Source organism: Oncorhynchus clarkii, chromosome 12 (assembly GCF_045791955.1).
Source record: "Oncorhynchus clarkii lewisi isolate Uvic-CL-2024 chromosome 12, UVic_Ocla_1.0, whole genome shotgun sequence".
Classification (NCBI taxonomy): Eukaryota; Metazoa; Chordata; class Actinopteri; order Salmoniformes; family Salmonidae; genus Oncorhynchus; species Oncorhynchus clarkii.
In genome coordinates, this window is record NC_092158.1 from 10,783,960 (window position 1) to 10,809,241 (window position 25,282).

General features: G+C 44.5%; 1 protein-coding gene across 1 annotated transcript; it reads left to right on the top strand.

Moving 5' to 3' along the window:
* The first annotated feature begins 878 nt into the window (after positions 1-878).
* LOC139421856 (O-acyltransferase like) lies at positions 879-12,720 on the top strand. Its single transcript, XM_071172984.1, has 15 exons — positions 879-1,035; positions 2,167-2,300; positions 2,463-2,541; positions 2,666-2,801; positions 4,384-4,661; positions 4,912-5,082; positions 5,787-5,889; positions 6,218-6,319; positions 6,505-6,670; positions 7,747-7,826; positions 7,913-8,023; positions 10,238-10,361; positions 10,718-10,904; positions 11,765-11,907; positions 12,161-12,720. The coding sequence occupies exons 1-15, from the start codon at positions 879-881 to the stop codon at positions 12,263-12,265; spliced, it is 2,076 nt and encodes a 691-aa protein (XP_071029085.1). The 3' UTR covers positions 12,266-12,720.
* The last annotated feature ends 12,562 nt before the right edge of the window (positions 12,721-25,282 follow it).

Genomic DNA, 25,282 nt, shown 5'->3' on the forward strand with positions numbered 1-25,282 from the left:
TTCCCTGCTACTGTCTCTCCTTTCTCTTCCCTGCTAGACTGTCTCTCCTTTCTTTTCCCTGCTATAGACTGTCTCTCCTTTCTCTTCCCTGATACAGACTGTCTCTCCTTTCTCTTCCCTGCTACAGACTGTCTCTCCTTTCTCTTCCTTGCTACAGACTGTCTCTCCTTTCTCTTCCCTGCTACAGACTGTCTCTCCTTTCTCTTCCCTGCTACAGACTGTCTCTCCTTTCTCTTCCCTGCTACAGACTGTCTCTCCCTTGTCTTCTCTGCTATGGTCTCTTTCTCTCCTCTCTCTTTGCTTCAAGGCTGTATGGTGTACGTTAATCCCATCCAAGGGTGTCATTAGGACACGCAGTGATACATGTGTTGACGTCAAGCAAGCAGTTTACAGACTTCTTAACTGCCAATTACATCCATGTTATGAGTCACATTTGACCTTCAACACACATGATGTACTAATTTCCTGTCCAAAATGGGTAGTTGGTCTTCATGGGATTTGAATTTAAATTAGATTGGATTAGACTGACAACTTAGTGACACCGTAACATTTGAATTCAAGCCTGTATGGCCTCACTAATCAATCAATATTATGAGAGAAGATCGTTATTGCTTCATGAATAAACGTTTGAATGAATGATAATTGTGATGAAAGAACCATTACATGTACCTGTTGGATCAAAAGCCATTGACAGCTGGTTTAGAGTGCCAGGGGACTGGTCACTCACATCCATGTGTGAAGCCACCAATTACCACACTGATTGGTCAAGCTACAGATTACCTAACAGGAAGTCATCATCACTTCCACTGTGACCATGTGACTCTTAACATTATTTAAAGGTCCTAGTCACGAAATGGAAGGATGCTATCCTCCCCAAGATGGTGCTACTGTGGAGGGCTTGTTGTTTGGTCCACTGCTTAAAGTTGTGTTCTTTAGCTGTATATTCCATGAATGTCTCTGAGAAATGCACGCAGGACACCAGGACTTTTCTCTCAGAGCTAAACAAGGACCTGCCCAGTGAATATGCTGCTTTAAGTGAGTACTTGACCTCTATTTAAATAAATATATATGTTTAAATTAAATTCTTATTGTTGACATGTGGGGCGGCAGGAAGCCTAGTGGTTAGAGTGTAGAGGCGGCAGGAAGCCTAGTGGTTAGAGTGTGGAGGCGGCAGGAAGCCTAGTGGTTAGAGTGTGGAGGCGGCAGGAAGCCTAGTGGTTAGAGTGTAGAGCCGGCAGGAAGCCTAGTGGTTAGAGTGTAGAGCCGGCAGGAAGCCTAGTGGTTAGAGTGTAGAGGCGGCAGGGTAGCCTAGTGGCTAGAGTGTAGAGGTGGCAGGTAGCCTAGTGGTTAGAGTGTAGAGGCGGCAGGAAGCCTAGTGGTTAGAGTGTAGAGGCGCCAGGTAGCCTAGTGGTTAGAGTGTAGAGGCGGCAGGAAGCCTAGTGGTTAGAGTGTAGAGGCGGCAGGAAGCCTAGTGGTTAGAGTGTGGAGGCGGCAGGAAGCCTAGTGGTTAGAGTGTAGAGGCGGCAGGAAGCCTAGTGGTTAGAGTGTAGAGCCGGCAGGAAGCCTAGTGGTTAGAGTGTAGAGGCGGCAGGAAGCCTAGTGGTTAGAGTGTAGAGCCGGCAGGAAGCCTAGTGGTTAGAGTGTTGGGCCAGTAACCGAAAGGTTGCTGGATCAAATTCTGAGCTGACAAGGTAAAAATCTGTTGTTCTTCCCCTGAACAAGGCAGTTAACCCACTATTCCCTGGTAGGCCGTCATTGTAAATAACAATTTGTTCTTAACTGACTTAAATAAAGGTTACATTTAAAATAAAATGTGATTGAAGAAAGATAGGACTGACTATTTTCTATGTTTTCACTTGTCTGAAGTTTAACAGGGGGCTTAATAGGATCCTTCTCAGATTTCTCTGTAATTCTCAGGGTCTGGTTACTTACAACAAATATTTTTGGGGCAAACCTTTTTTAATGTTAATTAAATTAATAGTTATTTATTTCTATAACAACATGTATTGTCAGAGACATGACTGCATTAGTTTTAAAACAAAATGTATTGTCAGAGACATGACTGCATTAGTTTTAAAACAACATTTCCAAAACATTTCAAAATATATCTCATAGCTTAGCGTAGCAATCACTCATTGATTATGTGTATGTTTTGTGTCCATCTAGTGTATGATGCCTTTGGGAAGATGGGTAGTGATGTGGTGGGGGGCAACGTGAACAGGCCTGGGTCTCTCCAGGAGTGTCTGTCTGTCCAGGGACCCTCCTTTACTGGACAGTACTGCCAGGTCTTCCTCAAACAAGTGAGGAAATAAACCCTTATTTTTATATATATAGTCACACTGCTACAACTCTCTACTGTAGTATTTAATTATATAATATGTTATTGTATTCTATTTGATTCTAACTACAGTATGTACATTCAGATAAATGAATTACGGTACTATAATGTTGTTCTGACACAGGACCCAATCCAGTACTTTGTTGGAATATGTGTTCCTGATTCCTGTGTGGAAGAAGAGGTTCAGACACTAGTTGTTTACGGTCAGTAGCTTTGTCTGCAATAGCATGAATAACATTTATAATTATCCATAAAGCATTTATAAACAGTTATAAGGATGCATTATGTTGTTATTATGACTGGCACCCATTGTGTCTGTGTCCCCAGAGACCTTCCAGCAGGCCAGGACCTCCCTGATCCCTCCAGTACCGTCCACCCTACTGGCCCAGTCCACTCAGGGCCTGTTCATGACCCAGTGTCTGTCTCGTACTGGTGCTCCAGACCTGTCTGCTGTCACCTGCCTGTGAGTACAGTTCACCCTAACCACTGACACCTAACCCTGCCACTGACCCCTGTGTCTAACTCATACTGGGGCTCCAGACCTGTCTGTTGTCGTGACTTTACTTTCATTAATCTGATTGTGACTGTTATTTATTCAATCCACTAACTATGTTTAATTGTTACCCGATTAAATTAATAATGTAACAATTAACTCATTAGGATTTGGGGCACCACGGAATAAGCTGTTTAACGAGTTACCATCTCTCAAATTAAACTCCAGAAGATCTATAAATTACATATTGATAACAGTCATTTATTAATCATTACCTCATATCGGTCTCATAATCTGAACGATCGCAAACTTCTTGGATCTGCAAAAACCCCAGCTTTACTCATCATTCCGTACCACACAAATTGGTTTAACTATTTATTTACTAACTAAATAATAATACAGAATAAACATACACACTTACATGAGACAAAGGTCCCTAGTGGACTGACAAGATATGACAGCTTGTTAAAACATAGATGGAGGGGGGAGAGAGAGAGAGAGAGATATGTATTTGGAAACTACCCTCAAAGTAATCCTAATACCTTGCACACCTTGAACCACCGCCTGTTTGCAGTAAGAAATCATTAATGTATTTATGTGTGAATGCCGTCGTTTGTCGTCTTGCTCTGGTGAAACCATTCACTCAGCTCACTTATAAGGCTCTGATTGTCCACCAGAGGTCACAATGTCCTTAATTTTAATTTTAGTTGTCCGGTCACCAGTGGTGTCTTTGTTCAGAACTTGTTCTTAGCTGATGTGAATAGTCAGAAGTTGACCACTTTACATGCGCAGCTGCAGACCGGCAGTGTCCTGTGCGTTTGTCTTCTTCATCTCGTGTTGAGGTTAATTTCTAACCATTTCAAACGTGTGGACCGCGGTCTCACGTCTTTCTGGTCTGATGTTAATTTCTCTTCCAAGCCTTTATGCACTCTGGTAAAAGGGAAATTCCATCATCCTGACACGATCTCTGAGCTCCCTTGGTGGCTAGGCTACTTACTGGTGCAAAGTATCATCAAAACTATGATCTCGTTAGAAAACGAAAACTGCATTCATATCTTAACAAAAATATTTTCATCATTGTTCATGTCTCACCACCACAACATTTAAGATGAAAACCTGACATATACAAAGTGTATACATTTCAAGTTACAGTATTTCCGTTATACCATATGTATTAAAAAAAAATGACATCACAAAATAGATGTTACTTTTCTGGGTACAGAGAGAGTTCTGCTGCTTAAAATGTGAGTTGTCACAAAAGCGGCACATCCCCCCTCCCCTCTTCTGTGGGTGAGAGAGGGCCTGGTTATTCGTCAACCATGCCAAGCTGATCTGAGCCTTTGGATCCTCATGTGTAGTCATGACACTGTTGTCACCTGCCTGTACGTCATAACTCTAACCCCAACCATATCGAATCTGCGTAGATGGAATACTTACAAAAATGATTTAATTCTGAGGATCTAACTAACATCCCAGATAGTTAAAAAAAACTCAATCCAAAGTCCAAGAAAGTGATTTGGGATGTCTGACTCTGTCCCCATCTGTCCGTCAGGTTTGTGTGTTGTGCGTTGGTGGCCGTCCCCTTGACTGCAACCCTGTTTGTGGCCATAGTGAGATGGCAGAGAAACAGAGAGGTCGGCCCTGGAGTGGAGTCTTCTTCTCTGAAAACCAGGGACCCAAACCTCTACGGGACGCTGATGTCTAACGGCACGTCCAGTGTTAGAGCCAGTAACAACAGCTGCTCTGGACAACTGGACAGCCAGATGGAGCACTACACAGAGGAGGAAGTAGAGGAGGAGGAAGTGGAGGAGGAGGGGGGCAGTAAGAAGAGCAAGTACATGTTTTAGAATAGTCTGCACCGCAAACCTACAAACACACTGGACTACTGATGCTTTGCCTGGGATATATTATTCACATTTATTCATTACTGGAGCTCTTTATAGTTTCCTGAACTTTGATCTCAGAAAAAAATATGTTTTATTGCAGGTGAAAAAGTGTAATTGCATACATCAACAAAAAACACTTGATTTGGTGCATCATTCCTAACTAACTAACCCACACTCTTGCTGTCTGCCAACAGGTTGTATGTACTCGTGGCTCCAGGCCTTCTCCTTCCAGGCCTGCAGCCAGGAGGTCCTCTCTACAGCTAGCCCAGGTGGAGGCTACTCCTCCCTCAATGGAATCCGCATCTTTAGCCTTCTATGGATAATCTGTGGACACACTGTCCAGCTCAGCGCCTGGAACAACCTAGGTATGTCTCAGAGGAAATTCTCATTCTCTGTACTGTAGCGAATTCTTGTGAATGGCCACAGTGTAAAACGCCCCTTCCAGATCTCAAACCCACGTCTCCCAGTTTGTAGGCAGACCTGCCAACCACTGTTCCAATAAGGGTTAGCCCCTTTGGGATGGATGGTAACAGGCTTTCCTAGGCAAGGTTCATTACACTGCTGTCTACCTTAGAACTTCAATTAACAGCCCGGACTTTTATTTGCTTCAATCAATGAACACAACTGCCGTTTATTAGAGACAGGCTTCAATTTGAACCCATTGTGCTTAAGGAAAAGCCATTGCGCTCTAGGAATTTGTCATGCCAGCCTGCACTAGCAGCGAAGTCAGAGGCCCCACTGTCACTCACGGTGGCGTAGATCTAATTTGCTTTCACCCTGATCATCTTGCAGGACACCCGGAGTCGGCTTTTGCGGGAATATCAAAGTGGTGTCCATGGTAACCTCATAAACCATTTATTTAGATCCTCCGTGTATTTGAAACAGGCGTTTATTTACTGAAATATGTGCCGATGCCCAGCTTTTAAAAGGGACAGGCGGCTATTTCAGACTCAGCGTTTGATAGGATAGTATACCGTAAAAAAGTATATCTATCTACAATACTTGATGAATGAATTGGATATTAATATCAGCTATTTACAGATACAGATATGCAATGAACTGATTACAGATAATGAAAAGAGATGGAAAGGGACAGTGGAGAAAAACCCTCTGCATGTGTTTGCCTTCAGTGGACCTGTTTATCTGGCTGTGGATACCTTTCTGCTCCTAGGGTGAGAACACAACCCAGTTCAACTCCACCCTTAGCACATTTTTTTTCTATCTAGAACCCTAAAGGGTTCTTCGGCTGTCCCCATAGGAGAACATTTTGAAGAACACTTTTTGGTTCCAGGTAGAACCCTTTTGTGTTCCATGTAGAACCTTTTCTAAAGAGGGTTCTACATGGAAACCAAAATGGTTCTACCTGGAACCAAAAAGGATTCTCCTATGGGGAAAGATGAAGAACCCTTTTTTCTAAGAGTGCACTGCATATATGCATCCTTCCTTCCACATCTTCCTTGAAGTAATCACTGATCTGCACCTGTCTGGTCCGTGTCTCAGAGGTCTTTTGAGTGCAAGGTCCCTGCTGGGGTCCATTCAGAGAGCGGAGGACAAACTGAGTCCAGGTCTGGTGGCCAACTTCCTCTTCAAAAGGTTTAAAAGGTAACTCCATCAGTCATCAACTTTTATTTAACCAGGAGAGACCCTGAATGCTATGTGTAAGGGTGACCTGGATCACTGAAATCATTACAGTCTGTTTATAGAACCACAACACCAATCTGCTGTATGTTTTGTGCTCTTCTTTGCTGATCATTGTTGATTTGTTATTGTCCTGCCCTCCCTCCCAGAGTCCAGCCGCTGCACCTCTTCATCGTGTGTCTCGCTATCGGCCTCTTCTCCGTGGTCCAGAGAGGTGCATTCTGGTTCATCGCCGAGGATGAGATCATCAACTGTAAAAAGTACTGGTGGTCCAACCTGCTACTGGTCAACAACCTCTTCACCATCACTGACATAGTGAGAATGACCCCGACCCCTGACCCTAACCACTACACTAAACCTAACCCCTAACCTAACCACTACTCTAACACCTAACCTAACCTTAACCCTAACCCTAGCTTACTACTGGTCAACAACCTCTTCACCATCACTGACATAGTGAGAATGACCCCGACCCCTGACCCTAACCACTACACTAAACCTAACCCCTAACCTAACCACTACTCTAACACCTAACCTAACCTTAACCCTAACCCTAGCTTACTACTGGTCAACAACCTCTTCACCATCACTGACATAGTGAGAATGACCCTGACCCTAACCACTACACTAAACCTAACCCCTAACCTAACCACTACTCTAACACCTAACCTAACCTTAACCCTAACCCTAGCTTACTACTGGTCAACAACCTCTTCACCACCATTTGACATAGTGAGCCTTTTAGGTAACCTGTAACTGTCATTGCTTTAGCAGTAGTAGTACTACACTGAAATGTTTGGACTGGTAGTAGCCACTACAATACAATGCAACTTTATTAATCCCAGAGAGGCAATTTGTTCAAGGCTGACAGGGTGCTTCAGACAGGACAAATACACACAGACAGTGTAAAAACAATATGTAAAACAATATTTTTTTTAAAGATGACTGTTGGTTTTGACTGAGATAATGCAAGGGTCATCTGCCATTATTTATGACTGTTGGTTATGACTGAGATAATGCAGAGGTCATATGTCATTATCTATGACTGTTGGTTATGACTGAGATAATGCAGAGGTCATCTGTCATTATCTATGACTGTTGGTTATGACTGAGATAATGCAGAGGTCATCTGTCATTATCTATGACTGTTGGTTATGACTGAGATAATGCAGAGGTCATCTGTCATTATCTATGACTGTTGGTTATGACTGAGATAATGCAGAGGTCATCTGTCATTATTTATGACTGTTGGTTATGACTGAGATAATGCAGAGGTCATCTGTCATTATCTATGACTGTTGGTTATGACCGAGATAATGCAGAGGTCATCTGTCATTATCTATGACTGTTGGTTATGACTGAGATAATGTAGAGGTCATCTGTCTCTACAGTGTGCTCCATGGACCTGGTATCTGTCCCTGGATTTCCAGTTCTATGCAACAACCCCCCTGCTCATCTACCTCTATAGGCTGTAAGTCATTCACAATGCAAAATGGCTATTCTAATGATCATTCTATTTATTTCTCAATAAATGTTCTTCTCTCTGTTGTCTTTCAGGAACAAAGGAGTTCTGGTTGGTGTGGCTTCAGCTCTGCTGTTTCTGTCCAGTCTGACTAGCGCTGTTCTCACTGCCCTACTGCACCTCCCAGTTCACCAGCCTACCACACTGTAAGTTCACCAGACTACCACACTGTTGGTTACCCAGACTACCACACTGTAAATTACCCAGACTACCACACTGTAAATTACCCTGCCTACCAAACTGTAAGTTACCCAGCCTACCACATTGTAAGTTACCCAGCCTACCACACTGTATATTACCCAGACTACCACACTGTATATTACCCAGACTACCACACTGTATATTACCCAGACTACCACACTGTAAATTACCCAGCCTACCACACTGTAAGTTATCCAGACTACCACACTGTAAGTTATCCAGACTACCACACTGTATATTACCCAGACTACCACACTGTAAATTACCCAGCCTACCACACTGTAAGTTACCCAGACTACCACACTGTAAGTTACCCAGACTACCACACTGTAAATTACCCAGCCTACCACACTGTAAGTTACCCAGACTACCACACTGTAAGTTACCCAGACTACCACACTGTAAGTTACCCAGACTACCACACTGTAAATTACCCAGACTACCACACTGTAAGTTACCCAGACTACCACACTGTAAATTACCCAGACTACCACACTGTAAATTACCCAGACTACCACACTGTAAGTTACCCAGACTACCACACTGTAAGTTACCAGACTACCACACTGTAAGTTACCAGACTACCACACTGTAAGTTACCAGACTACCACACTGTAAGTTACCAGACTACCACACTGTAAGTTACCAGACTACCACACTGTAAGTTACCAGACTACCACACTGTAAGTTACCCAGACTACCACACTGTAAGTTACCCAGACTACCACACTGTAAGTTACCCAGACTACCACACTGTAAGTTACCCAGACTACCACACTGTAAGTTACCCAGACTACCACACTGTAAGTTACCCAGACTACCACACTGTAAGTTGCCCAGTCTACCACACTGTAAGTTGCCCAGTCTACCACACTGTAAGTTGCCCAGTCTACCACACTGTAAGTTGCCCAGTCTACCACACTGTAAGTTACCAGACTACCACACTGTAAGTTACCAGACTACCACACTGTAAGTTACCAGACTACCACACTGTAAGTTACCCAGACTACCACACTGTAAGTTACCCAGACTACCACACTGTAAGTTACCCAGACTACCACACTGTAAGTTACCCAGACTACCACACTGTAAGTTACCCAGACTACCACACTGTAAGTTACCCAGTCTACCACACTGTAAATTACCCAGACTACCACACTGTATATTACCCAGACTACCACACTGTAAATTAGCCCGCCTACCACACTGTAAGTTACCAGACTACCACACTGTAAGTTACCAGACTACCACACTGTAAATTACCCAGACTACCACACTGTAAATTACCCAGACTACCACACTCTAAGTTACCTGCCTACCACACTGTATATTACCCAGACTACCACACTGTAAATTACCCTGCCTACCACACTGTAAGTTACCAGACTACCACACTGTAAGTTACCAGACTACCACACTGTAAATTACCCTGCCTACCACACTGTAAATTACCCTGCCTACCACACTGTAAATTACCCTGCCTACCACACTGTAAATTACCCTGCCTACCACCCTGTAAATTACCCAGTCTACCACACTGTAAATTACCCAGTCTACCACACTGTAAGTTACCAGAATACCACACTGTAAGTTACCCAGCCTACCACACTGTAAGTTACACAGACTACCACACTGTAAATTACACAGACTACCACACTGTACGTTCACCAGAATACCACACTGTAAATTACCCAGACTACCACACTGTAAATTATCCAGACTACCACACTGTACGTTCACCAGAATACCACACTGTACATTCAATCAGTCTACCACACTGTAAGTTACACAGACTAGCACACTGTAAATTACCCAGAATACCACATTGTAAATTACCCAGACTACCACACTGTAAATTCACCAGAATACCACACTGTAAATTCACCAGAATACCACACTGTAAATTACCCAGAATACCACACTGTAAGATCAAGTGGTAACACTTTAACAATAATTAATCATTATAAAAGCATAATGAAGCTTTCATTGACCCATTACAAGACCTACATAAATCATTAAAAAATGATTTGTAAGAAAATGTCATATTACATAAACTCAAACCAGATCAACTGTTACAGATATGAATCACCCACAATGTCCAGTATAATATGTATTCTGTTCCAACACTGCCATTATCGTTTATATTGTATATGGTCCAGAAAATATGAAAACTACTTCCAGTATTACTACAATAAACCATACACCAGATACGGGCCCTACCTGATCGGGATCCTGGCAGGGATAAGCATGACAACTAAGAAAGGCCACCTTTTAAAACATCAGGTAATAATTTGAATTAACTGAATAATCTTTAACTGCTTAACACTCAGTTTAACTGCTTATAACACTCAGTTACCTACCTTTAAAATTTTGTGACCAGGGTTTACCCTCCTTTTAATGCTATATAAGTGTTTTTTTTTTTGCAGTAAGGTTTACCTACCTGTGTTATTTTTAACACTACAGCCCTGTTTCGTTTCAATAACATATCCCTCTCTCTCTCTCTCTCTCTCTCTCTCTCCTCTCTCTCTCTCCTCTCTCTCTCTCTCTCTCTCTCTCTCTCTCCTCTCCTCTCCTCTCCTCTCCTCTCCTCTCCTCTCCTCTCCTCTCCTCTCCTCTCCTGTGTCTGTGTAACAACTCAGTGGCAGGCTGCAGTAGGTTGGTTCTGCTGCCTGTCAGTCATGGCGATATTGGTAGGATTGGCCTATGTCCTCCGGGATGTCCCACCCCAGCCGTCCGCGCCTCACGCCCTCTACCAGGGGATCCATCGCTCCCTCTGGGCCCTGGCCGTGGCCTGGATCATACTGGCCTGTGAGGAGGGATATGGAGGTGAGACCTGAGCACTGACAACCCACCTACCACAAGTCCCAGACATACTATTCAGAACAGATCTAGGGCCAGGAGTCTTTGCTGACCATTTCATCTGACCGGTAACAATGATGGTCCCTAGTCGTTTTCTATGTAAGAGTCTTAGTTACATCCTTTAGCAAAAGATCAGAGTTTTTCCTCATGTGGTCAGGTAACATTCCTGCCCCTAAAAAAAACCCTGTCTCCAGTAACTACCCAGTCTCCAGTAACTACCCAGTCTCCAGTAACTACCCAGTCTCCAGTAACTACCCAGTCTCCAGTAACTACCCAGTCTCCAGTAACTACCCAGTCTCCAGTAACTACCCAGTCTCCAGTAACTACCCAGTCTCCAGTAACTACCCAGTCTCCAGTAACTACCCAGTCTCCAGTAACTACCCAGTCTCCAGTAACTACCCAGTCTCCAGTAACTACCCAGTCTCCAGTATCTACCCAGTCTCCAGTAACTACCCAGTCTCCAGTAACTACCCAGTCTCCAGTAACTACCCAGTCTCCAGTAACTACCCAGTCTCCAGTAACTACCCAGTCTCCAGTAACTACCCAGTCTCCAGTAACAACCCTGTCTTCAGTAACTACCCTGTCTCCAGTAACTACCCAGTCTCCAGTAACTACCCAGTCTCCAGTAACTACCCAGTCTCCAGTAACTACCCAGTCTCCAGTAACTACCCAGTCTCCAGTAACTACCAAGTCTCCAGTAACTACCAAGTCTCCAGTAACTACCCAGTCTCCAGTAACTACCCAGTCTCCAGTAACTACCCAGTCTCCAGTAACTACCCAGTGTCTCTCTCACATGCTGTATATTCTGTCCCTCTCTCTCTCTCCAGGATTTGTTGATAACCTCCTGTCACTAAATCTGTGGGTTCCTCTGTCCAACATCAGCTTTGCCTGTTACCTGATCCATCCTGTTCTTATTATACTATACAACGGAAAACAGGAGACTCCTATACACTACACAGACATGAACTTTGTAAGTATTTCACACAGTAGTAACCTAGACCCAGATAAGTGTCTGCTGCATAGCCAACTTCTTCCATGGTTGTTATCATGCCAAACATTTCTGGTATGGCAGTGACTTGAGTTGGCAAGAAAGCACAAACAGATCTAGGACAGGCCTACTACTGTAGATCATAATAGCACATTATGCTTGAAGGAGATGCATCTTCCTGCTCTTCTGGAGATGATCACACTGTGTTATTTTCCTTTGTTTTCTTCCTCCTCAGTTCTATCTGTTCCTGGGTCACATGATTCTGACGGTGGTGATTGGCTATGTGCTGACCGTGTTGGTGGAGAAGCCCTACCTCTTCCTCAGGGGCAGTAAGACTTAAGGACACGACCCCCTCGACCCTCCTCCTTTAGGACATGACCCCTAGACCCTCCTCCTCTACGACATGACCCCTACACCCTCCTCCCTACGACATGACCCCTCCTCCCTACGACATGACCCCTCCTCCCTACGACATGACCCCTACACCCTCCTCCTCTACGACATGACCCCTAGACCCTCCTCCTCTACGACATGACCCCTACACCCTCCTCCCTACGACATGACCCCTGCTCCCTACGACATGACCCCTCCTCTCTACGACAGGACCCCTAGACCCTCCTCCTCTACAACACTCCAGTAGATCTGAAAGGATTGGATAGCTGTGAGCAGTATGGCCATAAATGAAAGGAATGATGTATGGGCTGATTTATAAAGATGACTGTATTCATTGTAAGATGGAAGATGTGCGGTGTAAATGATTGTATAATTTGCCATGTATAAAAACTGAAACATAAAGTCTGAGTGGTATGTTAGAATGTACTACTTTCTGTGGTTAGAATGTTTAACGCTGACTGTAGTATTGAGGTACAATGTTACTTGTGAAGCCAAGCAGTATAAGAAGAGCTCTTCACTAGATACATAAACATACAAAGGCCATTTCCTCAAAAGTGAGTTTACAACTTGATCAACTTTCAAAGCAGAATTACTTTCCCATTGTTCCTCAAATGCTGTGTATGATAAACCATTTTGCTGATAAACCAGTCTCTACTTTTATCCAATGTAAAAAACACAATTTCAAATGTTGCTACATAGACTAAATCCAGGTGGTGGGTCACATATGTCACAGCAGTGGGTTATTAGGCAAGTGTTTGTGGGTCTCTCGTACACCATGGTCTTTACCACTGCATGACCACAACATCTAGCTTAGCCTTAGCCCAGTAACCCAAACATGCCACTGCCAATCGTTCAAAACACCCCCATCTAGTTAGGTATCAATGCACTCGAATAGTAAATATATTCCCTTGGTTTTGAAACTGGAGCCTCCTGATCCTGAATCCATCACTAAATAAACAAATATGATCCTAAAGCCACAGGGGCCAACAGGGAGAAACAGGAACCAACAGGGGCCAACAGGGAGAAACAGGAACCAACAGGGAGAAACAGGGAGAAACAGGAACCAACATGGAGAAACAGGAACCAACAGGGAGAAACAGGAACCAACAGGGAGAAACAGGAACCAACGGGGAGAAACAGGAACCAACGGGGAGAAACAGGAACCAACAGGGAGAAACAGGAACCAACAGGGAGAAACAGGGACCAACAGGGAGAAACAGGAACCAACAGGGAGAAACAGGAACCAACAGGGAGAAACAGGGAGAAACAGGGAGAAACAGGAACCAACAGGGAGAAACAGGGAGAAACAGGAACCAACAGGGAGTAAACAGGAATTAACAGGGAGAAACAGGAATTAACAGGGAGAAACAGGGGCCAACAGGGAGAAACGGGAACCAACAGGAACCAACAGGGAGCAACAGGAACAAACAGGGTCAGTACAGGTGCATTAAAGCAGGGACCGAGAGACTGAAAAACAGCTTCTATCTCAAGGCCATCAGACTGTTAAACAGCCACCACTAACATTGAATGGCTGCTGCCAACACACTGACTCAACTCCAGCCACTTTAATGATGGGAATTGATGTCAAATATATCACTAGCCACTTTAAACAATGCTACTTAATATAATGTTTACATACCCTACATTACTCATCTCATATGTATATACTGTACTCGATACCATCTACTGCATCTTGCCTATGCCGTTCTGTACCATCACTCATTCATATATCTTTATGTACATATTATTTATCCCTTTACACTTGTGTGTGTATAAGGTAGTAGTTTTGGAATTGTTAGGTTAGATTACTCGTTGGTTATTACTGCATTGTCGGAACTAGAAGCACAAGCGTTTCGCTACACTCGCATTAACAACTGCTAACCATGTGTATGTGACAAATACATTTGATTTGATTTGACTAGTCAGCTACGTGTGTCTCATGGAAACCAAGTCACCGTAATCAACCGCTTGCTGACACAAATTAATCATTTTCACACTTATGATTAATTTCACCTGATTAAAGCGGTCAGATTCTTAAGTATAATTACTATATAATTATCTCCATCCAATTTCAGAATTTAACTCTTTGAAAGGTTAACGTCAGTGGCACACAGTAGGACCTAACCTACTGTAGTTCCAACTGAGGACCAAGACATGTTAAAGTGAAGAATGGGTCCCTCTAGAGGTCAGTTTGAGGAATGACAGGCAACTCTATGAAGTCTGTGTGTCAGTAGGCTACTTGAGTATGTGAAGATCCAGACCACTAGACATGGCAGAGAGAGAGAGAGAGAGAGAGTGGCAAAGAGAGAGAGAGAGAGAGAGAGAGAGAGAGAGAGAGAGAGAGGCAAGAGAGAGAGAGAGAGAGAGAGAGAGAGAGAGAGAGAGAGAGAGAGAGAGAGAGAGAGAGTGGCAGAGAAAGAGAGGTAGAGAGAGAGAGTGGCAGAGAGAGAGAGTGGCAGAGAGAGAAGTAAAGAGAGAATGAGGTAATATAGATGGAGAGGTAAAGAGAGAGAGAGAGAGAGAGAGAGAGAGAGAGAGAGAGGTAAAGAGAGAGAGGTAAAGAGAGAGAGGTAAAGAGAGAGAGAGAGAGGGGGTAAAAAGAGAGAGAGAGAGGTAAAAAGAGAGAGGTAAAGAGAGAGGTAAAAAGAGAGAGAGAGAGAGGTAAAGAGAGAGAGAGATAGAGAGAGAGAGAGAGAGAGAGAGGTAAAGAGAGAGAGGTAAAAAGAGAGAGGTAAAGAGAGAGAGAGAGATAAAGAGAGAGCGAGAGAGAGAGGTAAAGAGAGAGAGAGAGGTAAAGAGAGAGAGAGAGAGGTAAAGAGAGAGAGAGAGAGAGGTAAACAGAGAGACAGAGGTAGAGAGAGAGAGATAAAGAGAGAGAGAGAGAGAGAGAGAGGGGGGGTAAAAAGAGAGAGAGGTAAAGAGAGATAAAGAGAGAGAGAGAGAGAGAGGTAAAGAGAGAGAGAGAGAGAGGTAAAGAGAGAGAGGTAAAGAGAGAGAGAGGGGTAAAGAGAGAGAGAGAGAGGTAAAGAGAGAGAGAGAGGTAAAGACGACTAATCAGGGTGACTTACATCATTAGGCACTCAGTTGGTCATCATGACGCAACCATGCAAGGCAGAGATCTTCTAGCTCCGAACTGACGACTGATGCTCTTTCTTTGGGGGATTGATGTCTCACATTTTAGGCTACTTGCTGGAAAATGGGCGTTAGTGCTTCGTGGTGTCACATTAAAGATCCCCTCTTACCCATCACAGAAAGTCAGCCACTGTGTGTATCAATATGGTGATTTATTGCAAGGAGAAATATTCTGGAAATTCTGTCTGTTGTTATTTGAGGTACCGGTATGTGGCTCCTATTAGCTTGTTACCCTCAGGTAAACAGAAGTTGATGTGTTCATTTAACCTAAATTAAGGTTAGTCAATTAAGAATACATTGTAAATGACATTGTCAGCCTGACGTCTCTCCTGTCTGCTTCTCTAGTTTTGTTTAGTTTCCTTGGACGGTTTGACAAAAGTTCCAAGATTAATTTATGTTATTCAGTGTGATGACGATGTCAACAATCTGTCTGTCACAAGACACTATGTTACCGTAGACCCTATAATTCTCTGATTCCAGAGTTACGCCACACATCTCAACTCTGGCGCAGTGGCAAAGGGAAAATACTCACGTGTCAGACCCCCCCCCCATACGCATCTGACTGCATCGGTACCGGGAAGTCAGTCAGGAGTCAAGAACTGAGCCGCCGTTCCACTTACGTGTGTATCACCATTATCCACTTGGCCTACCCTAGGAGGCAACACAGGCTAGAAGGCCAGCAGGATGGTGGGAGGGATGGGCCGTCCAGGCGACAACACGTTTTAAATATAACTGCCTTTGGAAAGCTGACACCAACCCACTGCATGTCTCTGACACCGACTCCTATGGATGTTAAGAACGAGGCTGGGACTGAAGGAGAATATCCTTCACAGGCTAGGAGCTCAACAACAACAAATTATCTGGTGTGGTCAGAGCCTTGTAGCTTGGTTGTCTAATGTTGTTACAAAGGTGCTATTGCACTTACAGGGCTGTTAAAGTGCTGGTACAAGGTAGCCATGACATGTTGAGGCCAACAACATGGAGACAACGTTGTGTGATGGTTGTGTGTTTGCTGGGTCTTTCATGGGTCTAAAGCACAGTTATATTCCATAGATAAAGCCTCTAACAAGAACAAAAACAGCCTTCTCCCTCCTGTAGACAGGAACAAACACAGCCTCCTCCCTCCTGTAGACAGGAACACACACAGCCTCCGCCCTCCTGTAGACAGGAACACACACAGCCTCCTCCCTCCTGTAGACAGGAACACACACAGCCTCCTCCCTCCTGTAGACAGGAAGTATTTACACACTAATGAAAGACTTGCAGGTGATAAACTGGTATTTGTTGACTCAGTGAAGTCACTGAGAGGCACTGGACAGGGCACATCCCAAAAGTAGGAGGGTTTGTCTTACTCACAGGATGTCCTGAGCTCTGTGTACCATGGTGTGAGGGGCCCGGAAGAGGCTGAGGAGTTGGACTGGACAAACAGTATCGTACTGCATACTCACTAGAGCACCAGATTCAGAGTGTTTAATAGTCACATGTACAGGGTTGCAGGTGCGATTGCAGGGTACAGTGAAAATCTTAGCCTTCAAGCTCCAACTAGGTGAAATAAACAAATGAAAATGGTCATATAAAAATAGCACTATATACATAATAACAACTGTGGCAGTTTAGAATAAATAAATGTCCACTGGGGCAGAATAAAGACTGTTGAAGGGGTGGGGTGGAATGACTACTGGGGGAGCAGCAGCATGACCATTGAAGGGGTGGGGTGGAATGACTACTGGGGGAGCAGCAGAATGACCATTGAAGGGGTGAGGTGGAATGACTACTGGGGGAGCAGCAGAATGACCATTGAAGGGGTGAGGTGGAATGACTACTGGGGGAGCAGCAGAATGACCATTGAAGGGGTGGGGTGGAATGACTACTGGGGGAGCAGCAGAATGACCATTGAAGGGGTGGGGTGGGATGACTACTGGGGGAGCAGCAGAATGACCATTGAAGGGGTGGAGTGGAATGACTACTGGGGGAGCAGCAGAATGACCATTGAAGGGGTGGGGTGGAATGACTACTGGGGGAGCAGCAGAATGACCATTGAAGGGGTGGAGTGGAATGACTACTGGGGGAGCAGCAGAATGACCATTGAAGGGGTGGAGTGGAATGACTACTGGGGGAGCAGCAGAATGACCATTGAAGGGGTGGAATGACTACTGGGGGAGCAGCAGAATGACCATTGAAGGGGTGGGGTGGAATGACTACTGGGGGAGCAGCAGAATGACCATTGAAGGGGTGGGGTGGAATGACTACTGGGGGATCAGCAGAATGACCATTGAAGGGGTGGAATGACTACTGGGGGAGCAGCAGAATGACCATTGAAGGGGTGGAATGACTACTGGGGGAGCAGCAGAATGACCATTGAAGGGGTGGGGTGGAATGACTACTGGGGGAGCAGCAGAATGACCATTGAAGGGGTGAGGTGGAATGACTACTGGGGGAGCAGCAGAATGACCATTGAAGGGGTGGAATGACTACTGGGGGAGCAGCAGAATGACCATTGAAGGGGTGGAATGACTACTGGGGGAGCAGCAGAATGACCATTGAAGGGGTGGGGTGGAATGACTACTGGGGGAGCAGCAGAATGACCATTGAAGGGGTGGAATGACTACTGGGGGAGCAGCAGAATGACCATTGAAGGGGTGGAATGACTACTGGGGGAGCAGCAGCATGACCATTGAAGGGGTGGAATGATAATGGCACCATTGATAAGGATGGGGGCGTGTCCAGCCTGGTTCCTCCTGAAGTCCGCAATCAGCTCCTTTGTTTTGCTGACGTTGAGAGAGAGGTTGTTTACCTGGCACCACGCCATCAGTGTCTACCTCTTCCGTCTCGTCGTTGTTGGTGATCAGGCCTCCTACTGTCGTGTCGTCAGTGATCTTGATGTTGGAGTTGGAACTGTGTGAAGCCACACAGTCATGGGTATACAGGGAGTACAGGAGGGGACTGAGGACGTACCCTTGTGGGGCCCACGTGTTGAGGATCAGTGTCGAGGAGGTAATGTTGCCTACCTTCACCTACTGGGGGCGGCCCGTCTGGAAGTCCAGGACCCAGTTGCATAGGGAGGAGTTCAGAGCCAGGGCCGTGAACTTTGTAATAAGCTTAGAGGGCACTATGGTACTGAAGGGCGAGCTGTAGTCAATGAACAGCATCCTCAAATATGTATTCCTTTTGTCTAGGTGGGTGAGGGCAGTGTACACTGCAATGGCGATTGGGTCATTTGTAGATCTGTGAGGGAGGTAGGTGAATTGGAGAAGGTCGAGTGTGTTGAAGAGTGTATATGGTCTTTGACTAGCCTCTAGAAGCACATCATGATGGCGGAAGTGAGTGCTACTGGTCGGTAGTCATTCAGTTCAGTTACTTTCCCTTTCTAGAGAGAGATTGAAAATGTCAGCGAACACAACAGCCAGCTGGTCTGCACATGCTATGAGGGCGCGGCTAGAGATGCCGTCTGGGCCGGCAGCCTTGCGAGGGTTAACACGTTTGAATGACTAACATACGTCCTCAGTGGAGACTGTCAGTGTGTAGCCCACATTGTCATCGGGGGCTCTCCTCGGCAGCTCAGCTTGGTGACCGTGATGTGGTTGGCTTTCTTTTTGTAACCCGTGATTGTTAGGAGCCCCTGCCACATACGCCTTATCAGCCACTTTGTCTATTGATATGGCAATATGGGCAACACATGTACTGCTCTGAAGACCATGTTCACTCACTGAAATACAAAACCACTTGATGTCCTGACACTGTACCCTACTGTTGTCGTTTGATGAGTGATCATTTCTGCAACCAAATGAGAGACTAGAATAGTAATGTATCTGGGTGGAACAATAACGTTATGAACACACATTATACAATAACCAGTCGACGTACATGAATATATAAACACTATCTGATGACCTTTAACCTCATCATTTGAAAGCTCAATTCAAAGGGGAAACTTCATTCATAGAGTATGTTTTGGCTGTCGTCCAGTTAGGAACATGGTTGTTGTCCAGTTAAAGAAAGACATTTTCTTGTCCGTCTCCATTACAATTTCAGAGAAGGTCCAAGTGACCACATTTAAAAAATATATTTTTATAATTCTTATTTACAATGACGGCCTACCCCGGTCAAAACCTAACCCGGACGACAATTGTGCGCCACCCTATGGAACTTACAATCACGGCCGGTTCTGATACAGACTGGAATCAAACCAGGGTGTATGTAGTGACTCCTCTAGCACTGAGACTTTGACCGCTGCGCAACTTGGGAGCTGAATGAAGAACAGTTGTGAGGCCATCGTCGTCGGTTACAAAACTGGTTTTCGATGGGAGGTCAGCAGCACTTGACGTTCTGAAGAAGAGATTATAAGAAGTAGTGACCTCCAGTGACCTCTTGTGACCTCTCATGACCTCTAGTGACCTCCCGTGACCTCTCGTGACCTCTTGTGACCTCTCGTGACCTCTCGTGACCTCTAGTGACCTCTTGTTCCTTTCCTTTACCCACACAGTGTAACTGTTTATCTGTTCTAGGGTGCAGGGAGAGGAAGGGAGGGAGGGTGAAGTTCTACATAAATCTACCTCAGCAACAGGCTCATCCATTCACAGAACCAGGAAGAAAGGAGCTCCCTCACTCCCCGATCTCACCCCCCCCCGGTCCTCATTAAATTGATATTTTACTGCCGTGTTGAGTTTCTGAGTTTACCGTGGCACTCACCACTCCACACCTGTTGCTGTTTCAAAGACAATGAGACACAACCCATGGCGACACATCGATTATTACACCCAGGTTATAAAACTGACCTCTGTGTGTCTGTTTCTGGGTGATGATGTAACCATTTTTGTTGGTCTTCTTGGAAGAGAACGTAACATAATTATTATTTTTTTTACATGAATCGCCCACTAAGCACGAGACATACTAGTGACTTCCCACACTAAAAAAAGAATTGTTGATCTTCTTTGAAATAGTATTAATAATAAGATCAGAGAGGTGTTTATTAAAGGGAAATAGATCGCTGAATGCTGGAGGCCCGAAGGCGGGAGTTGCAATTGGATGACGTAACGCCGTCCTGAGAGTCTGGTGGCGGTTGGTCCACTTGACCTTGAGGTGCTACAGTGATAAGGAGATGCCACAGCCTGAAGGGATGCCAGCCCTGAGGGTACGGACTGGGAGGAATGAGACAGGGAGAGGGAAGCAGCGTTGTTTGGTGGAGGGTTTGGCCAGCAGGGATGTTCTTGTCCCATCGTGTACTAGTGACTCCTGTGGTGGGCCAGGCGCAATGCATGCTGACACGGTTGCCAGGTGTGTGGTGTTACCTCCGACACATTGGTGCAGCTGGGTTTAGCGGGTGTTGTGTCAAGAAGCAGCTTGGCTGGGTTGTGTTTTGGAAGACGCACGGCTCTCGACCTTTGCCTCTCCCGATGAAACCTGACCTTGGTTATTCTAACAGCCCACAGGGTTTTCAGATTAAACCTGAGCCTGGTTATTCTAACAGCCCACAGGGCTTTCAGATGAAACCTGACCTTGGTTATTCTAACAACCCACAGGGCTTTCAGATGAAACCTGACCTTGGTTATTCTAACAGCCCACAGGGCTTTCAGATGAAACCTGACCTTGGTTATTCTAACAGCCCACAGGGCTTTCAGATGAAACCTGACCTTGGTTATTCTAACAGCCCACGGGGCTTTCAGATTAAACCTGAGCCTGGTTATTCTATCAGCCCACAGGGCTTTCAGATTAAACCTGAGCCTGGTTATTCTAACAGCCCACAGGGCTTTCAGATGAAACCTGACCTTGGTTATTCTAACAGCCCACAGGGCTTTCAGATGAAACCTGACCTTGGTTATTCTAACAGCCCACAGGGCTTTCAGATTAAACCTGACCTTGGTTATTCTAACAGCCCACAGGGCTTTCAGATGAAACCTGACCTTGGTTATTCTAACAGCCCACAGGGCTTTCAGATGAAACCTGACCTTGGTTATTCTAACAGCCCACAGGGCTTTCAGATGAAACCTGACCTTGGTTATTCTAACAGCCCACAGGGCTTTCAGATTAAACCTGAGCCTGGTTATTCTAACAGCCCACGGGGCTTTCAGATTAAACCTGAGCCTGGTTATTCTAACAGCGCACAGGGCTTTCAGATGAAACCTGACCTTGGTTATTCTAACAGCCCACAGGGCTTTCAGATGAAACCTGAGGGTCTTAGGTATTTTGGTCTTGGTATCAGTTTAAGAGTACACTTAAGGCTTTGTCTCAGACTTGAGTAAATGTGGATCCTGGGTTGTGCCCTGAGGTAAAGCAGGCTCCTTGGTTGGGTTCATTATGCACCAAACAGAATAACACGGACTGAAACAGGGAAGGACTACATGGCCTTGTCTAAATAAGAAACCCTCATATTCATTTTGTGCTAAAACGTATCTTCAAACTTTCTCCGTCCCACGCCCTAATGAACATGACCCTGCAGTCTGATGTAGAGCTGTTGTTGCTCTCTTTTTGTCTCGTGATTGGTCAACCTTCACTTAGTGGAAACATTTCACATAACTAGAATACCATGGACTTAATGAAAAATAACTCAGCTGTAGGTCATTATCAATAAAACCAGAGATTTGGATATGATGATGAAATACCTATGTCTTCACCCTAACAATGGAGAGAGATGGATGCTACTAGCCTAATGTTTTGAATATGCATAGTCATCACTTGACAACAGTGATATAATTGTTTTCTTCTCAAAGTTGTCGGGATTTTACGTGTCCTACTTAAATGAATACACTAGTGACAACTTAAGCAGTACGAAACTTAATAAACCGTATGTAGCAAATAAGCTATTACATTTTTTTTTGAACAAATTCGACACCTTTTCATTGACCTCCATTCAAAACTCCTCGGTTGGTGAGCGAAAGAAACTAAACAATGCCACCTGCTGGAGAAGACAGATTTTTGGCCCAGCTTCTCCTCTTCCTCTCTGATAAAACGTTACAATAGGGTGCAGAGTGTTCGATTTGGCTGCTGGGGGGCAAGGAGACCCCAGCCCCACTAAACCATTGACAAATATGTTCCGTTTTTAAGGGATTGTTAAATAAATGTTATAGCTGTTTGTTTTTAACATCGTCAACTCTTTAAAAGCATAGTCAGAAGTACACATGTCCCATCATTCCACATTTAGCTCTCATCAGAGTTCTTCACGAACCGGGCTTCCCTAAAGCGGGAAGGAGGCGTGATAACGATGTGATTTTGGAGGTATAGCAACGGGATACTATACAGCAAGTAACTGCATGTTTTCATAATCAGTAAGTTTATCAATTGATCATGTCATTTCCGATACATGTGGGTAGCCTATCCATTTGGCATGTATATAGCTAGCCAACTAAGCAAACAACGTGTCATTTAGCTTGCTTCACCAGACTGGCATCCAGGTCCAAGTTTCATACCTCATTGCAGACGTTAAAATAATACGGTGAGTTGATGAGATCATGTTGCACACTGACTGTGACCACCACCACCAAGGTAGTGACAGGTCGATAAATCCACTCAGAGCGGAGGAGAAAACTCTTTCCATGCTGTTCCGTGCCAATGTTTTCCTCGAACTGAGAAACGGAAGTCACTTTATGTCAGTCCCCCTCGCCAGCCTGGCTCACGAAAAAGGCCACCTGGCAGTAAGGAGCACCTCACATTACTAACTCACGTGGGGCTGGGGCTGGAGCTGGCGTTGGCTCTGCGGGCCGTAGACATAGAATGACAGAATATGACATAAAATTGCGTTCTATTTCTATGCCGTGGGCTTCTGTTGTCAGTTTGTTGTCAGTCTGGGGACTTCCTTCAACTCTCAGCAGATTTATAATGTTGTAACACGCTATAAGGTTGTTACCACCACGCTCCCCAAGAGAGCCTTTCAGATTCCTCCTAGTGTCTTGTGACAGACTGTTAACATAGATAGCCTTTCCAATTCCTCCTAATCTCTTGTGTCAGACTGTTAACATAGAAAAGCCTTTCAGATTCCTCCTAGTGTCTTGTGACCGACTGTTACTGTAACATAGAGAGTCGTTAAGATACCTCCAAATTAATTCCCACCCTCCTCACAACACCGTGGCCCACTGGCCCTGCAGGCTGGTCACTAGCTGGATTCGTGAGATCATGTTGAGATCATGTTGGGCCCTGACGTAAGGCTTTAGACCACTCAGCTGACTTGATCAGCTGACTTGATCAGCTGACTTGATCAGTGACTTGATCAGCTGACTTGATCAGTGACTTGATCAGCTGCCTTGATCAGTGACTTGATCAGCTGACTTGATCAGTGACTTGATCAGCTGACTTGATCAGTGACTTGATCAATTTAAAAAACAGATTTAAAGACTCACATATTACTCTAATGACTTCACTGCTGCCGATGAAAAGAAAACAAGACTCTTGAGATCGGTCAGTTCTGGATGTTTGTAAGCTAAGTTAGCTAACACAATGATACTCAGTGAAACTGCAGAAGGCGTAAATATACAGTACCAGTCAAAAGTTTGGGACACACCTACTCATTCAAGGGATTTTCTTAATTTTTACTATTTTCTACATTGTAGAATAATAGTGAAGACATCAAAATTATGAAATAACACATGTAATCATGAAGTAACCAAAAAAGTGTTAAACAAATCAGAATATATTTTATATTTATATCCTTCAAAGTAGCCACCTTTTACCTTGATGACAGCTTTGCATACTCTTGGCATTCTCTCAACCAGCCTCACCTGGAATGCTTTTTCAACAGTCTTGAAGGAGTTCCCACAAATGCTGAACACTTGTTGGCTGCTTTTCCTTCACTCTGCATCCAAATCATTCCAAACCATCTCAATTGGGTTGAGGTCAGGTGATTGTGGAGGCCAGGTCATCTGATGCAGCACTCCATCACTCTCCTTGGTCAAGTAGTCTCACTCAAATTTGGACTCATCAGACCAAAGGACAGATTTCCACTGGTCTAATGTCCATTCCTTGTGTTTATTGGCCCAACCAAGTCTCTTCTTATTATTGGTGTCCTTTTGTAGTGGTTTCTTTGCAGCAATTCAACCATGAAAGCCTGATTCACGCAGTCTCCTCTGAACAGTTGATGTTGAGATGTGTCTGTTACTTGAACTCTGTGAAGCATTTCTTTGGGCTGCAATTTCTGAGGCTAATGAATGTATCCTCTACAGCAGAGGTAACTCTGGGTCTTCCTTTCCTGTGGTGGTCCTCATGAGAGCCAGTTTCATCATAGTGCTGGATGGTTTTTGCGACTGCACTTAATTAAAGAAACTTTCAAAGTTCTTGAAATGTTCCGTATTGACTGACCTTCATGTCTTAATGTAATAAATGGACTGTTGTTTCTCTTTCCTTATTTGAGCTGTTCTTGCCATAATATGGACTTGGTCTTTTACCAAATAGGGCTATCTTCTGTGTAACACACCTACTTTGTCACAACACAACTGATTGGCTCATTAAAAAGGAAAGAAATTCCACAAAAAAAGGCACATCTGTTCATTGAAATGCATTCCAGGTGACTAGTGACTATCTCATGAAGCTGGTTGAGAGAATAACAAGAGTGTGCAAAGCTGTCATCAAGACAAAGTGTGGTTACTTTGAAGAATCTCAAATCTCAAATATATTTTAATTTGTTTAACACTTTTTTGTGGTTACTACATGATTCCATATGTGTTATTTCAGAGATTTGATATGTTCACTATTATTCTACAATGTAGAAAATAGTACAAATAAAGAAAAACCCTTGAACGAGTTGGTGTGTCCCAAACTTTTGACTGGTACTGTGGATTACATTTCAAATGGCACCCTATCCCCTTTATAGTGCACTAAAAGTAGTGCACTACGTGGGGCATAGGGT